Source organism: Octopus sinensis, linkage group LG11 (assembly GCF_006345805.1).
Source record: "Octopus sinensis linkage group LG11, ASM634580v1, whole genome shotgun sequence".
Taxonomy (NCBI): Eukaryota; Metazoa; Mollusca; class Cephalopoda; order Octopoda; family Octopodidae; genus Octopus; species Octopus sinensis.
In genome coordinates, this window is record NC_043007.1 from 19317143 (window position 1) to 19335636 (window position 18494).

The window sequence follows — 18494 nt, forward strand, 5'->3', positions numbered from 1 at the left end:
ATTATTCATATAAATACGCACGCACGCACACACACACATGTATATATATATATACCGTAAATCCTCGAGTATAGTCCGTCCTTGAGTCTAATACGCAGGGGATTTTTAGGGGGCTGTACCTCTGGAAAACCGAAACCTTGTGTATGATACGCACCCCTTCTCTAACTTGAGTCGTGCGTAATTAAGCCAGCAGCACCTAGTCGAACAAACACTTCCGTGCATGCGTAATACAATAATGGTGATGTTCTTAACTGTTATATGGGAATGTAAATATGTTTGCAAATTGTTTTTGTTACATGTTATTCTGTGTTCTGAATACTTTTATTATAATAAATGTTGCTTGCTGCAAGTTATGGATGATTCTTTTATGACTTCATTGCTTTCAGGCTTAGCTTAAAGTATTTTCGCGCCCGACATCACAAAATGCGTCTGAATAAACATTGCCGGACAGCAAATAGAGACTGGGACATTGCTTAGAAAATATTTTTCATTTTTAACCTCTTATATAGTATGCACTAGGGATTTTGAGCTTTAAATTTTTGGAAAAAAATGCGGATTATACTCCAGGATTTACAGTAATAATATAAATTACATAACAATTTAATAATGTATTTAACTCTTTTGGTCCAGCTGGAATCTTTTTGTACCAGTCAAAAATGTTACAACCCAAATCTTTAAAATTCCCATTCTATGTGATGCAGTATAGTACCATTCTGGTTTTTCTGGTAAGTATGTAGTACTAGACATAGGATTGAAGAGCATGACACCATAATGGCAGCTCAAAAGGCTCACATGCGTACAAACCCCTTACCATTACCGACTTGTGAAAAATTTCCAGGTTGAAAGGGTTAATATAGTGTAGGTTATTTGATAGCCTAAAAGATACATGGGCATATTAAACACATGCCAATTTCAGCAACATTTTTTTAGTGCATTAAAGCTTATGGGAGACCCAGTTTTGCATGTAGCACTTTGAGTGATATTTCTGGGGAGCTGGCAGAAATGTTAGCGTGCTGGGCAAAATACTTAGTGCTATTTCATCTGTCGTTATGTTCTGAGTTCAAATTCTGCCGAGGTTGACTTTGCCTTTCATCCTTTTGGGGTCGATAAAATAAGTACCAGTGATACAGTGGGGTCGATGTGATCGACTAGTACCCTCCCCACAAATGTGAGGCCTTGTACCTAAACTAGAAAGCATTTCTGAAGTATTATTTTGGAAAACATGAGTTTCATATGTCATGAAACAAAGTTGCCATCACCATCATTTAACATCTGTTTTCCATGGGTTGGATGGTTTGACAAGAGTTGGCATGCCAGAGAGCTGCACCAGGTTTTAATTAATTGTCTGTTTTGGCTGGATGCCCTTCCTAATGTCAACTGCTAGGTGCATTTTATATGGCACCAGTATGGCAGCGTTTTACATGGCATCAGTATGGTAGCTTTTTACATGATATAATTATGTGCATAATATTCAATAGTGACTGAATTCTTATCTAATTACATATATATGATGTGATGATTTACATATTTATTCTTGACTCATTTTGGCAAATTCAAGCACAAATATGCTAGTTGCTGTTGTGCATGTCACAAGAGAACAATTTCTCTCTTTTATGATGACAGTGTGTTCATAACATACTGGGCTCATTGGTGCAAAGGATTCTGGGACACTGGTATTTCAGCATGAGACTTGTCAGCCAGAAACACCTGGATGTTTGACCTTACAGATGTCACTGCTTTGTTTATAGTTTCAGTGAAGAAAGCTGTTTTTCTGATCAGTGGTGATATCTACCAACAGATAAAAATCTCTATTTGCACTCTGTACAATAAGATCTGAAAATGATAAACTGTAAGCTTAATCTTGATCTACTCCAGTTGATTAAAATATGATACCAGAAAACATGGATGAACAAATAATATCCAAATGTTTAGAGTAAATATTTTAGGGATTATCTGGACAAGGGATTATCTGGACAAACTGTAAAGTGAACTTACCTCAACTGAACAATGTCCGGCAATGACGCCATCTACAGGGCTTTCTGAAAATGGGTCAAATGTCCGGTCTGGCCTCCTCATGAAGTCAGGTTTCAGCAGGTATCTAAGGGAAGCAGGAGCCATCAGAGGAGAAGAGGAAGACACAAAAAGAAATAAAAAATGTTAAACATCAACTTTATTTTTGCTCTTCTTTTTCTTTCCTAATATCATGTGTGTGTGTGTGTGTGTGTGTGTGTGTGAATAAGGGAAGCTTTTCTTTTAAACATATTCAAATTACAACAGCATTTAAGTTTGATCATTTTCATTATACGTCTTTCATATTTCATTATTAGCTTCGTATAGGACAGTGTTTCTTCTAAATCCATTTAAAACTTGTACCAGAATCTCATCATAAAGACTTCATGGAAATGTGAAAAATCCTTAATAAAAATGATCAAACTTGAAATATAGCAGTGTTTTTAATATAACACATTTTAGCATGGAAAAAAAAGACATTAAAATGAACCAGTACATGAAAACACACACTTTAATGTAAAGAATAAGCACAAACAATAAAACTATGTAACAGAACAATAAACAATTTAGCCTTCATCAGCTACCTAGCTAAGGATTCTGATAGTTTTAGTGTCTTGAGATAGGACTGTTACATAAATGGTATTAACAAACCACTGAGTATAATTGTTAAGTAATTAAAAAGATGAAACACAAAAATGAGTTAATCACATATTTCGTTTTTGTAAGTGGTTTGCAAGATTCTTTATGTGAATTTGTGTGTTGAAGCATATTTTATTAACTAGGTATTGCTTAGTGTTAATAATATATATATATATTTCTTTACTACCCGCAAGGGGCTAAACATAGAGGGGACAAACAAGGACAGACAAATGGATTAAGTCGATTACATCAATCCCAGTGCGAAACTGGTACTTTATTTATCGACCCCGAAAGGATGAAAGGCAAAGTCGACCTCGGTGGAATTTGAACTCAGAACGTAACGACAGACAAAATACCGCTAAGCATTTCGCCCAGCACGCTAACGTTTCTGCCAGCTCATATATATATAATTACAATTATATATGATATAAATATATATGTACATACAATACCATAGACTTTAAGAATTTAAGACTAAAGTAAATTATAATTAAAATGATAAGAATTATTAAAATTATCAGCTTACCCACAGTTTCCATTGTATTCAAATTTTCCCTGATTAAGCTGCATAGCAAGGTCTGGAGTTTGGAAATTCAACGCCACCATTTGGCAACCTGCATTCCAGAAGATCTGTGGAAAAATAAACAGGAAGTTGTATTCTAATAACTGCTATAGAAACTGGGTAGATAAATGGATGGGTGGTTTGGTAGGAAGTGAAGATGTCTAGGATGAGGGCCTGAATAAGGAAGAGGATAGGAGGGGTAAGTTGATGGGTGGCTACAAGATGGGGGTTTATGGAACTGATCAGATAATTACATAACCAGAAAGATAAAAGGATGAGTGCATAAACAGCTGGGTTGTCGGTGAGGATGTCAATAAGTGCCTAGCTAGATGGCTAAATTGGTGAGTCCAGGGTATGACTTTAAACCACCCCCTGTAGTATGGGGGGGCATGGTTTGGGAGTCCTAGGGCTTTGAAGAGTGTGAAGCCACCTCTTAGCCACACTTAATCCAGAGCAGTAGCACCTGCCAGGGTCCCAGCTACTGGTTAATTAACATGTCATGGAATTACCTCCTGAAGAAGGTCACTCACAGACAACCCAAAGGACCCTGGGTAGAGGAGGTCATTTGGCTCTTTAACTGCTCATCTAAGAGAAGATAACTTCATACAAATCCTGCGTGCTGGTAACTAAAGGACTTGTGGCACTTGTTGCACCAAACTAACACAAGTTTGAAGGACGAGAGAATGGGACGAGCTCTGCACATATCATACCCATTCTAATAATGTTCATCATGCAAGTTGTTCAGCCAACCAAAATACAGAACACAACAAAACACTGAACTGGGAACACTGTGCAGCTGTGTCTTGAACTTCAAAAGCAGTGAAAGAGTCCAGTCAGGTGAATAACCAAGTAGTTGGGTGACTGGTAGATGGAGATGTGAGTTAGTGGTCAGATATGCCTAGCAAGATGTAGTGGGTAGCGATTTTCTTCCCCACTTCAGGGAGTGACGACCTTGCCTGACACGGGTCCCAGGCTCAGCTGACAGTACTCAGTATGGGCCCCTATCCAGGCTTATAGAAAGGGGACAACCTTCAAAGAAATCTAGAGTGGAGCCCTGTAGGTGGTTTAGTGTTTGACTCAACACTCTTTCGGCAGCTCCTGCAACCAAGCTGGTGCCAAACGTAATGCTCTGCACTCCTTTGGACTACGTCAGCAAGGTCAAGAGAGGAAACCTGACGACTGGGCTACCCAGGATCTTCTTACATCTAGCCCAGGCCTGCGCAAAACTGGAGAGGACATGAAATGTAAAAACCAGACTGGATTAGTTTATGCGCAACTCCATTGTCTCCCGAGACAAAAGGATGCCAACAACAACAAATGCTTAGGAAGATGGGTAAGTTTACAAGTGTACATTGCCATTGCAGCTTCCCTGAACTGGAGGGAATCATGTCATTAATATTTCTAAGTTAACATTTGTGGGAAAGATACAAACAAGGAAGGGATTCAAAAGAGATGACATTCTTAGAAGGAAGGATCAGTGCAGGCCCTTGGGAATGTTGGACACAGCAGAGGTAATGGGAGGAGGAGAGATGAGTAGGGTGTGAATACCTGAATGGGAGTGGCATGAACCCAACCAGCTTCAAGGAGCAGAGGCCATCTCAGTAGTGGCAGAAAAGGGCAGGGAGAAGATACAGTATGCCTAGGTGTGAACCAGAGGCTGGAATGTGTCAGGGTGTGTCACTATGGCAACCAGATATGTGGAACTTTTTTGCACTCGATGACGTTTGTGCAGCTGTTGAGCAATAATCCATTGAGGATTACATCTGAGTTTTATAGTTTATCAATAATCCTTATGGGCTGAAGTGTCCTCTAGCTCTGACAAGAAGCATTAGTTTTTGGGATGCAACCCTAGCTTTGTTAAAGATGTGCTTTCACCAGGGGAGATCCTCAACGCTATTGAGACCCAATATTTAATGCAGTTATGATGGCTCTAGCTGGGTGTTGCTCATGATTAAAAGTATACGTTTGTGTGTGTGTTGTGAAAATGCTGTCTTCTTATGAGTAGCACTTGGGCTTTTTGTTATATATTTTTGAGGCACGTAAGAGAACCATCCGAACGTGGCCGTTGTCAGCGCCGCCCCGACTGGCCTCGTGCTGGTGGCACGTAAAAAGCATCATCCGTTCGTGGCTGTTGCCAGCCTCGCCTGGACCCCGTGCCAGTGGCACGTAAAAAGCACCATCCGATCATGGCCGTTTGCCAGCCCCGTCTGGTACCTGTGCCGGTGGCACATAAAAAACACCCACTACACTCACGGAGTGGTTGGTGTTAGGAAGAGCATCCAGCCGTAGAAACATTGCCAGATCAGACTGGGCCTGGTGCAGCCTTCTGGCTTCCCAGACCCCAGTTGAACCGTCCAACCCATGCTAGCATGGAAAGCGGACGCTAAACGATGAACGATGATTAGTGTAGAATTAAGATTGCATTCCTGGAGGGTTTACAGAGGCAAGTATTACAGCTGGTCGTTTGGACACTTCATACAAATATTTAGATTTCATGACATGTACTGAGCACTCTTTCCTTTTGTTTGTTTACCCCTCCCCCACTGTCTGTCTCACGCATGCACACACACAAACCAAACAACAAAACAAATGAGTGAAAAAATAACAAAACAAACTTACCTGTGGCATATAATTACTGGAATCAACTCTTCCACCTCTTGGGTAGATACGACTCATTTGGCGCTTATTATAACTGGGGAACGTGTTAAGGAAAATGGCAGAATATTGTGGGGTGGGGAAAGGGCTTTTATTGGAAAAGAAAGAGCATTAAAAGAACAAAATCATCATTATTATTATTATGGTTAAATACATGATGAAAAGACCTCCACTGCAACATCATTTTGGAATTAATCCCCATCCATCAGCCGAGCAGCAACAAAAAACTCTTCTTCTTCTTCTTCTTCTTCTTCTTCTTCATCTTCTTCATTATTATTATTATTAATATCATTATTATTATTATAATCTTAATTTTTAATATACTATAGATTTTCCACCTCTGTATGTCTCTCGATAGTAAAAATTGGTTTTGGGTGTTGGTCATATCTCATTCTACACTTCAATATATAATTGTACATACCCCTGGCCAATGCCATTACCACTTGATTGGTCCTGTGCCAGTGGCACATAAAAAGTGCCATTGAGCGTGGTCATTGCCAGTGCCGCCTTACTCACTCCCATGTCAGTGGCACGTAAAAAGCACCATTCAAGCATGGTCAATGCCAGTACTGCCTGGCTGGCCCTCATGCCGGTGGCACATAAAAAGCACCCACTACACTTTCAGAGTGGTTGGCATTAGGAAGGGCATCCAGCTGTAGAAACTTTACCAGATTAGATTGGAGTCTGGTACAGCCTTCTGACTTGCCAGTCCTCAGCTAAACCGTCAAACCCATGCCAGCATGGAAAGTAGATGTTAAACGACGACGATGATGATATATATATATATATAATTGCATTCTTTCGTGTGTATATATATGCATATATGTGCCTGTTTCCATCCAATCGCCTTCATTTCATAAATATGAATGAATTTGTTGAATTTTGTTTAAGTTAAATCATATACTGATTACACATATATATATATATATATATACGAGGATGAATCAAAAAGTAATGCCATTTTCTTTAGGATAGGTATAATTACCAACACAGGAACACATATTAGACATCAAAATGAAGCTTATTATGAATTTATTGTTTTTCCTTTTGAAAAGAAATCAACCAGAATGACACCTTGAGCATCCAAAAAGACAGTTGCTATGAATTTTCCAACTGACTTTTGCGTGTTGATCATTTTCGGTGGTGGTAACATAGAGTGGTGTCATTCCATTGACTGCCTCTTTGATTACAGTTCATAATGCTGAACCCATGTTTCATCGCCTGTTACGAGCCTTCGAAAGAAGGTGTTGTCTCTTTGACTTTGTAGTGAAGAAGTGGCTCAAAGAACAATCAACAGAATTTTACAGCGCAGGGATACATGCTCTCATTCGAAGATGAAATATTGCTATTGAGAGAAACGGTGACATTGTTGAGAAGTAGGGATGTGATCTCCAGAGGACCAGCTTCATTTCGATGTATGATACACGTTCTTGTGTTGGTAATTATACCTGTCCTAAACAAAAGGGTATTGCTTTTTGACTCACCCTCATATACATACATATATACAACACATGTATATACACACACACACACACATATATACATAAATATATATATCCATATATATACATGTGCATGTGTGTGTGTTTTCCTTATTGTCTTCTGTTTTTTAATTGCCTTATCAGAGGAGGAAGGGTAGAGCAGTTCCATTGACCCTCCCCAGAACCCCTCGGGCAAGTGATACAATAAAGATCTCGTCCATAGACCAGAGACTCTGACTCAAATTACCAACATCAAACAGATTCCATTAAATGTACCCAAAGCTCAAACAGAGAAATTCTTCCTCAGGATGCAGGTACACTTTCCGAAAATCAATATTTTCTACAAAGTGATGGCATGTTGTCAATTTAATGTGACAGTCCCATGAAAGGGAAGAATGCTACTGTTATTTAGCCCCAAGAAACACCGTTTCCAGCTGGCTATGAAACATTTTCTGTGTCCTTATGTTTTCAAAGGGGAGATAAGTACCACCACCCAGCAAAGCCAGCACTCAGAAACTAGTTTCAGAGTCATTGCTCATCATCAGTCTGGAGTAGCATGGCTAGCTAGCTGTCAATGACTACCCACCTTTGAAACATATGTTTCTAGTGAAATACATTCACTGATTTCGAAAATAGAAATAATACATTTCTAAATCTCTCCAAGAGATTTATACAGTAGCAGCACGATAAAGCGATGGTATGTTGTCAACTTAATGTGACAGTCCCATAAAAGGGAAGAATGCTATTGCTATTTAGCCCCAGGAAACACCGTTTCCAGTTGGCCATGACACATTTTCTGTTTCCTTAGTTCTTGAGTAAATGAAGTACTTCAAAAGGATTTTGAATTATCATTATTATTATTATTACTATTATTATTATTAAGGTGGTGAGCTGGTAGAATTGTTAGCATGTCAAGCAAAACGCTCAGTAGCATTTTGAGTTCAAATTCCACAGAGGTTGACTTTGCCTTTCATCCTTTCAGGGTCGATAAAATATATACCAGTTGCATACTGGGGCCGATGTAATTGATATACCTCCACCCCTGAACTTGCTGGCCTTGTGCCAAAGTTTGAAACTGTTGTTGTTATTATTTCGTTTTTGTACCTGGTTTGCAAGATTCTTTACATGAACGCCTGTGTTGAAGCATATTTTATTGTGTCTGGGGAGAGTCATTCTGTTTTACTGCCTTGTTAATTAACACACTCACAGGTTCAATTTCCACTCATTTACTTCTTTTTTTCCTTTTTTTTTTCTAAAATTTTCGATGCTTCTTGCATGAAGACGTTGCAAGAAGCAACAAAAATAAATAAATAAGTAAATGAGTGGAAATTGAACCTGAGAGTGTGTTAATTAACAAGGCATTAAAATAAAATGACTCTCCCCAGAAAACAACAAAATTATTATTATTATTATTGTTATTATTATTGTTATTACTATTATTATTATTATTATTATTAAAGTGGTGAGAGTGTTGAATCATTAGCATGCCTGACAAAATATATATACGTGTGTATGTGTGTGTGTGTGTATATATATATATATATATATATATATATATAAACATTTTTTATTATATATATATATATGTATGTATGTATAAATATTCATAAATATATAAATTTACACACATACATACATACATATATACACACATATATCTCCTATTATGCTCTTTCTCTCTCTATATATATATATGTGTGTGTGTGTGTGTGCATGCATGTGCACACATTTATATACACACACACATAAATACATAAATATATAGTCACACATTCACATCCATTTATATTCTTCTCTAGCTTATTTCCCTCTTTTGAGAGCAGTAATCTTGTAAGTTATAAATCTCCTGTGAGCCAATCACTGGTCCATTATATTTCTGAAGGGAGACTTAAAGAAGCATGATACTACAGGATATATTTCTTGGAAAGCATCAGTTTATCCATTTTTGACATCAACAATGATCTATGCATTGGGTATGAAGCATTTTGGTACCATTCATTTGGCATTGCTGAGTCAATGATGACTTACTTGACATCCGATTATATTACTGCACCTTCCTCTCTCTCTCTCTCTCTCTGTTTGCCTCCAGTACCAAAAAGTACTGTGGCTCAAACAGGTTCAATATCCAGTCAGCCGTGCCAAATTGTTAGCATCCCAAACAGCCACAGTCAATCACCTCATTCAGATATTCAGTTACATCATCTTACACACATTTCATTAACAAAGAATGATAATTAGCTATACATTATATAAATTATATCATCCAGTTACATTGTCCACTGATAGCAACACTGTCACCAGTCCAGTGTATTCATGATAGATATGAACCATGTATTGTTGAAATGCCTTATGAAGGAAGAAATACAATACCAAGACCTCCATTCCTAAACTAAAGTTGTCAAATCATCAGAGATTCGTAATTTTCATTACTAATTTTACAAATTAAGAATGAGAATTATGAATCTCTGAAGATTTGACAATGCAATTGAATCATATAATTTACATTATAAATAACTAATTATCATTGTTTGTTAATGATGGTGTAACTAAATATTTTATGAGCAAACTATCTGCTTTATGGTTTTCTATGATGTACTATATGACATATCCAGCTGTGGATTTCAGTCAAATGATATGTGGACTATAACACTGGTGCTTTCCATAATTTCATCATTTCCCTTCAAACATACAGGAAAACACATGGAGTTATTTGGTTAGTTGGTATGTAATTTGAAGTTAAATTGGTTTCTGTGTGCGTGAGAGTATAGGCGCAGGTGTGGCTGTTTGGTAAGTAGCTTGTTTCCCAACCACATGGTTCCAGGTTCAGTCCCACAGCGTGACACCTTGGGTAAGTAAGTGTCTTCTACTATAGCCTTGGGCCGACCAATGCCTTGTGAGTGGTTTTGGTAGACAGAAACTGAAAGAAGCCCATCATACATATATATGTATGTATGTATGTATGTGTGTGTTTGTTTGTTTGTTTCCCCAACATCACTTGACAACTGCTGGGGGATAAACACTGACACACAAACATATATATACATATACGATGGGCTTCTTTCAGTTTCTATCTACCAAATCCACTCACAAGGCTTTGCTTGGCCCAAGGCTATAGTGGAAGACACTTACCCAAGGTGTCACACTGTAGGACTGAACCCGGAACCATGTGGTTAGGAAGCAAGCTACTTACCATACAGCTACAACTTTTACTATATATGTATATATATTTTTCAACACACATGTATACACATCAAATAAAGGATTATAATGCTTGTTTGAAGAATGGGCAGAAGGTAGTATTGGTTAACAAATAGCAAAAACACTTTGATATCACTGTAAAATACAACTCACAACATAACACCAGCAATATGAGTTAATAAATAAACACAAAAATAAATTAAAATTAAAATAATAAAAATCACAAAAAAGCCCCCAAACAAAAATATGAGAATATTAAAATAAAATAAAATAAAACAAAACAATTCAGAAGCAAATAAATGATTATACAACAAATATTAATTAATATAATTACAATATCGCTACTACTACTACTACCACTGCTACTACATCTACTACTACTACCAGTAGTAGTAGTAGTAATAGTTTTACAGGACAATATTTACACAGAAACAACAGAAATAGTGGTGGTGGTGGTGGTGGTGGTGTTATATAGTTTCGTTTGAATTCAAATATTCCCCCACTCTCCCCCCTCTCTGTCTTGTATATGCATGCATCGATATGCACATGAACTAACAAGGGCACCCCCACCCGTACATAGTTACTCAACCTGCAAGAAATAACAATCAAATCTTCCTCAAACTACATCCTGCCTACTTTATAGAGAGAAGCACACATCAGCTAATGTAATCCTCGACTTACTAAATAATATTAATAATAATAATAATAATTGTCGTCGTTGTCTCCCATTTTGTCACTGGTTGGCTGGTTCAACAGGATGCAATGTTCCTAAGGACCCTATTGTAGTCCAGTGTCAGTTTTGGCAAGGTTTCTATGCCTGGATCCCTTTCCTAATGCCAACCACTTTACAGAGAGTTCAGGGTGTATTTTCCATGGCACCAGCATCAATGCTTCTTATGTGGCACCAGCCCCAGTGGGGTTACCATGTAGCCTGCAAAGAATCTTTACTTCTAAACTAAACAAATTAATGTTTTTGTCAATTCAGGCGCTAACGCACCAAGTGTCTTATCGCAGGCTGTGTACACAATCTCACTTGAGATTGAACCAAGAACTTTTAGCTGTAAACTCACAATATGAACACTCTTATCAATTAAGCCACAAATAAGATGTTCGTAACAATATGGAATAGATTTGGAGGTATTGATCTCTGAATTAAACCAATCACTTTCTAACACATTAACTTTGGTACCTTGATCAGATGCACATCTGATCATGCTCTGAAGATGGCAACAAGTGTGATCAAAAGTTTAGCTTATCTTTGATCCTTTATTTTTCTTCTTCTCTTAACATATAACAACTCTTTTCCAAACCTGGGCAGGTGTAGTGCTAGAAAATACACGTGACTCCACATTAATTGCCCTTGGATCACCGCTAGAGGCACTTGTCTCAAGAACTCTGTCAGTGATTGATCCTGGAACCATGTGGTTGAAAAGCAAACTTCTTAACCACACAGTCATCTGTACATCTAGGAGTCTAGAATAGTAAAAGGGATGGTCATGGGTAGAATTCCTTAAATGCTATCTTTGGACTCTCAGACATGAATTTGGTCCCTAACCTTTCAGCAGTCAGATTACCCAGTTAGATATAATCCTTGTTTATCTACATTGTTTTGAACTAATCATGGATTATCTTGTAGCTTCAAGATTTCAATGATGCGATTGCACCTTTTTAGAACAACATTGCAGGATAGGTACGCGAGGTCGAATCTGGTCAGTATTAGCATAAAACAAAAAAGGGTTTGACCCAGTTACGTCTGGTTTAATTGTTAAGGGGCCAAGAATATGATTCAAAGCTGCACCCTCTACTCCCCACCCCACACAATTAACACTATGCATCATCTTTGTCCCCCTCGCCACTCCACCACCAGATATAGACACACAGACAAATGGACAGAAGGATGGACGGATGGACAGACGGAGCACAATACAACAAGGATACTCGACAAAATCCAAGCAGCTGTGTTTGATGAGACTCAGTCCTGCGTTCTCGTTGAACGAAGACATGTTGTAATGAAGTCTTCTAGCTTGCAAATAAAACCAAAAGAAAAAAAGAAGAAAAGAAAAAAACGACACCAAAAAGAAGTGAAAATAAATAAAAACACAACAGAAACACAAAAAAAAACCAATGATTCATGCAACAACAACAAGAACAACGACATTAATAATTAGCAGCAACATCAATGGTAAGAGTAGTGAGAAAAAAAAAACACAAACATGATAGAAAGATGCAGAGAGATGAGAGAGAGAGAGAGAGAGAGACAGAGAGAGATGGAGAGAGAGAGAAGGAGAGAGAGAAGGAGTGTGTATGTGTGTAGTTGGATTGCTTCTATAAACGGTCAAATGTCTCTTGAAGCACAGACAGTGTCCAGACACTGTGTGACTCTGGACAATGTCCACACTTCTACACGCTGAACAAACAAATATATGGACATGTGTATGTTTGTGCATGCATGTGTGTGTATGTTTGTGTGTGTGTGAAGGCGTGTGGCCTAGTGGTTAGGCTATCGCACTCATAATCAGTAGATCACAGGTTCAATTCCGTGACTGGGTAGCATGTTGTGTTCTTGAGCCAAATGCTTCATTTCGTGTTGCTGCAGTCTCCTTTCAATTAGAGGGCAATTTTGGCCTGCTTGCCTGGCTAGTGGGGTGGCATCATTTAAAGGCTAAAATGGTGTAAAGCTGGTGTCGAGTGATATTTAACAACAACTAACAGCTTTATTGAACATGTGATCATGTGATATATCTATATATATAAAGCTGAAGTTGTCTGTGTGTGTGTGGCAGGTTTGGTAGCCTTCAACTAACACTATCTCCTCTGAGACCCTGCGGCACAAGTTGACCAAAATTGAGAGTATGATAGAAGAAGGCTTGCTCTTCCTTCCGTAGAAGAAAAAATTCAAATCGGACCATGTTAACACCAAAAATTATTTACATCAAAAAGGTGCCTTTTTTTCTATGAAAATCCCTATTTTTTTACGATTTTTTGATTGCTGTGTCACCATTTTTTGGTGTATTTCAACCAGAAAAATGTTCACTTAAAGAGAATAACAAGCTACATAATGCAAAATTTTTACTTTCCAAAAATTCTAATTCTAAAGGGTCGAAACAAACCCGAGCAACGCCGAGCAATACTGCTAGTTTAAAAATAAAATGGACTCTCCCCTCATTAGACGACGGATGAGAGTTTGGCATTTTCATGCTGAACAACGACACAGATGATTTGTATATATATATATACGATGGGCTTCTTTCAATTTCCATCTACCAAATCCACTCACAAGGCTTTGGTCAGCCCAACAATCATCAGAAAAGGCTGTAAGGAATAGCTTGGTGCAATCGCTTTTCCTTCTGGAAGTCTGAATGTGCCACATCCATTCAGCTGTTTTTATATCTGCTGTAAAATCCAGAATGAAATTGTCCTGTTTGGAACCGAGGGAGAAAAACTTTTTAGTTCACCAGAGTTACATCCCTTGGATTGAGATCTGGAAAAAAAGCCCATCATAGTATGTTGGATACTTACTTGTAGGGTGGGGCTGGACCAGGTAAGAGAAGAGTCATGTAGTCAAGTGGAGTGAATAGGGATGGGAGATGGTTGCGGAGGTAGTCAATATGTATTTATGTATGTACATGTACCACAAATGGATGTAGCAAGTCTTATATTTATTCCTCAGATTTTAGATGGGGGAAATAGCTGAGATGTTGCTAACCAGTATGCTAAGACAAACCTGCACTCATGTGGACAGGATTAGAAAATTTCGCTCCTACGATTAAGATAGGTGCCTGGGTGAAAAGAGTTCTTTAGTATGATCCTCTTCTCAGCCAAGCAGAACCTGCAACTCCAACTACCATAAAGGTGAGGCCTATATTTTCTTACTATCCTCTGTCACTGTCTCTGTGTGTGCGTGTGTATATATATATATATATATATATATATGGGGGTGGGTATGTATATACCTGCACAGATGTGTATGAGTGTGTATGCATATTGATTGTAATATATGGTATGTTTTAAAAACAAATTTAAAATATTACATTTAAATTAATATCAAAAGAAAACAAGTTAGATTAATAGCAAAAATAACAAAATTAAAATTCACAAAATATTTTCAAAGTTGTTAAAAGAAATCCAACAGAAACAATAACAACAACATCAGTAACAATGATAATGAATATCTTTTGTTGTTGTTTTTTTTTAACTAGACATAATGCTAATTACCTGTAACTATTGACTGCATTACCTTTAATTATTTACTGGCTCTGGAGGAGATGGAAGTTAAAGTTTGACAATTTAGTTAGAAATCAGACCATTGTTTTAATGGATTAATTAATTAATCAATCAATCAACCAATTAATTAATTAATTAACTTGAAACAGCCTCTAATATTCTAGAACAAGACCTGTTCTCGGTAGAAAGGTGAATGAAATCTAAAATGTCCCTTGTCAATCCATCGAATCCTGTTTCAATTCCTTAGTATTTCTGGACCTGTGGAACAGTTTGCAACTGGGAAGATGGCTGTTTTGGGGTACGGACGTTGTGGCAATAGGGAGAGAGAAAAAGAGAGGTAGGTAGGTAGGTAAGTAGGTTGATAGGTAGGTAGATAAATTTATAAATAGGTTGGTAGGCCACTAAGTACCCAGATAGGTAGGTGGGATCCTTACTGTAAAATGGGTGTTGTTACAAGTACCCAGATTGGTAGGTAGGATCCTTACTGTAAAATGGGTGTTGTTACATCACCGTTATCTGTTGTCCTGCCCCGACAAGGAACTGCAATGACTTTGGGGCTGAAGGAAAACAGTTACAGGTAACTGCCTTCAAATACTGATGTGGGGTGGTCAACAATTATGATGACCTCTCTGTCCAGTATTTAGTCTGACACTGATTTCACTGATATTGCTGGACAATGAAAGATGAAACGAATCAACTACAAAGAGAAGTGCCCAATACTGAATTAAATGCTGCAACCAGTTTTTGACTGCATTGGGTTTTTTTTCCCATTACATGTGAACACACACACACACACACCTATAGGTTTATCAAAGGCCCTCTGCACAGTTTCTTGATTGCAGCTGCCTGACGAATGAGGACATAAAACTCGGAGTAGCAGATTTTGTGTTGTTTTTGTGGCTTTAATAATAAAAACAAAACATATTACTCTACCTGTGGCATTCGAGTACTATTTTTTTCCCACCTTGTTTCGCATTTATGTGCTTACTCATGTACATATACATATCTATATCTATCTGTCTATCTATCTATCTATCTATCTATCTATCTATCTATCTATCTATCTCTCTCTCTCTCTCTCTCTCCTCTCTCTCTCTCTCTCTCTCTCTCTCTCTCTCTCTATATATATATATATATATATATATATATATCAAAATACAGACACATCTAAGACCTGTGCTGCTTTGTGACTCTGGTTATTAATATCTGGCACAATAATATTTACCTTTCAATAAACAGTAAGTGCTGCGTTCTCTCTGCAGCTTGTAAAACAGATGCAAAGAATCTCTGATGAGGCTTTAATTAAAAACAAAACTAGTTAGTTCAACCTGTTTTATGAACTGCTGTAACGCTTTGTTTGAACCAAGGGGGTCTACCTATTAAAAGTGTACACACTCACACGTGCACACACAGACACACACACATAATACCTAGATATCTCTCTATATATAAACGGCAAAATATGTGTGTGTGTGTGTCCTTTATACAAATCCACAATTTTTCAGTTAGAGGGCTCGCACTTTCTATGATCATTCAAAACTGTCCAAGGGTGGTCGTGCACATCTTTACATTTCCCCAGTCACCCTGCAAAGCCATTCAAAAATCAATAGAAGTGACTTTTTTGTGGATTTTCTATCCAAAACCCAATGAAAATGCCCGAAACTTGATACGCCAATTGAATGCCAGCTAGCTGTATGTGATTGGTCGGAGATTTGGACAGTACTCGAGTGTATGTGTGCACGCACGCAGCTGTATATGCATGCACGAGCACTATGACCTGGTGTTGCCGGGTCACAGTGCTAGTACAATATATAAACAAAAATGGGGGAGAAGCGAGCGGTGCTAGGGAAGGCCAGGGTAGCAAAATCAACAGATTGATGTTTGTTTGCAGGGTTCCTAATGCTGGATCATTCTGAGTTCCCATCAGGGCCCAACAACATGTAGAATTGGAGTTTTGATTTTTTTCGTTTCTCTTCTTTTTTTTTGTTTTTTTTTTCTGGTTTCAGTTTAGAACGAACAAGGATACTTGACAAATTCTATAGCCTGAGTTTTTAAATAGCCTAAACCGGCGTTCTCGTTGAACGACGACATGTGGTAATGGATGTTTCGCTCTGGAAGTATAAAGACATGCAAACTGACATAGAGAGTAGCAATAGTTGGAGGCAGTGGTGAGAGGGGTTGTGCATCAGGTGAGTATAATTGAGGTGGTGGTGGTGGTGGTGGTTAGACTGGTGATGATGATGGCAATGGTTGTGGTGGTGATGGCAGTGGTTGTGGTGGTGATGATAATGATGATGATGATGATAGTGGTGGTGATGATGGTGGTGGTGGTTAAAATGTTGAAGGTGATGGCAGTGGTTGTGGTGGTGATGGTGATGGTGGTAATGGTGTAGGTGATAGTGGTGTTGGTGTTAGGGAGGGTGGTAATGGTGGTTTTGATGATGTTGTTGGCAGAAGCTGATGACAGCAATGGTTTGGTGTGATAATGGTGACGAAGATGATGAGGATGATCATGATGACAAACAATGGTGACACTGATAGTGATGATGATGATGATGATGATGATGGTAATGATGATAGTAATGATGATAATGATGTTGGTGTTGTGTTGCAGGTGATAGAGATTGTGGGGTGGTGTTGGTTGTGAACGAGGTGGTGGTGCTGGTGCTTGTTGATGGAGGAGGTGGTGCTGGAGGACAGGGGTGTTTTAGTGGTTTGGACGGGTGGATAGGTGGGTTCTTGATTTTAAACTCTGTATTGCTTTATTTAGAAAGGAAAAATCAAGGAAAATTGTGCTGAGAGAGAAAAGAAGAGGCCACGGGATTAGGGTGATGCTGAAGGGGGAGAGAAGAAGAGAGGGATCAGAAAATACAGAGGAAGATAGAGAGAGATATAGATATGTAGATAGATTGGTCAATGGAAATACATTAGCTGTTATATCTAGCGTTGCAACAAATGGGCATTATAAGATGTAATAAACTAAAATTAGAAATAATGGGAAAAAAAATCAAGAAAAATATATAAAAAGTCAATTAGTTATTATCATTATTATTATCATTATTATTATTATTATTATTATTATTATTAAGGTGGCAAGCTGGCAGAATCATTAGCACGCTGGATGAAATGCTTAGTAGTATTTCGCCTGTTACTATGTTCTGAGTTCAAACTCCACTGAGGTCGACTATGCCTTTCATCCTTTCGGGGTTGATAAATTAAATACCAGTGAAACACTGGGGTGGACGTAGCCAATTAGTCCCCTCCCCTAAAATTTCAGACTTAGTGCCTATAGTAGAAAGATTATTATAAATTATTATTATTATTATTATTGAGTGAGAGAGCAGTGCATGCCATCAAAGTGACACTGGGGTAAAATATATGAAGCCCTGTATACCCATCATGACTACCCGTCTGATAAGGGTACACCAGGCACATGCATCACAACCATATGTGCGTGACATGGTGATCTCATATCAAGATAAACAGCACATGACCTTGCAACTGGGGTCCAGATAGAATTTTCTTCTGGCCGAGTAGCTGATCCCACTCAAAAGGTCCCTGAAAAAGGATTGTTTAAGGATGATGAATGAAACACCCATGTTTCCAGAGGTGAATTATCCAAACCTCCAAGAATTCCTTTCAACACACGGCTATGATTCTCCCCAACTACTTCTGCTCGTGATCAGAGATGCACATATCGTCAGCCACTAAGGGACATGCTCAAC

At 38.2% G+C, this 18494-nt stretch overlaps 1 protein-coding gene across 5 annotated transcripts in view; it reads right to left on the reverse strand.

Annotated features, from left to right (window-relative positions):
• The window catches only part of LOC115217128 (1-phosphatidylinositol 4,5-bisphosphate phosphodiesterase beta-4), a 203371-nt gene that overhangs the window by 13386 nt on the left and 171491 nt on the right, over positions 1-18494 (reverse strand). For 4 of the 5 annotated variants that reach the window (XM_029786732.2, XM_036507169.1, XM_036507168.1 and 1 more), the window contains 4 exons: positions 12484-12568; positions 5831-5903; positions 3176-3279; positions 1996-2098 (listed from right to left, as the gene is read on the reverse strand). In XM_029786732.2, the coding sequence (XP_029642592.1) occupies positions 1996-2098; positions 3176-3279; positions 5831-5903; positions 12484-12568 (365 nt within the window). Of the gene's footprint in view, positions 1-1995; positions 2099-3175; positions 3280-5830; positions 5904-12483; positions 12569-16795; positions 16881-18494 lie in introns of all 5 variants that reach the window. The other variant, XM_029786731.2, reaches the window with a different exon arrangement.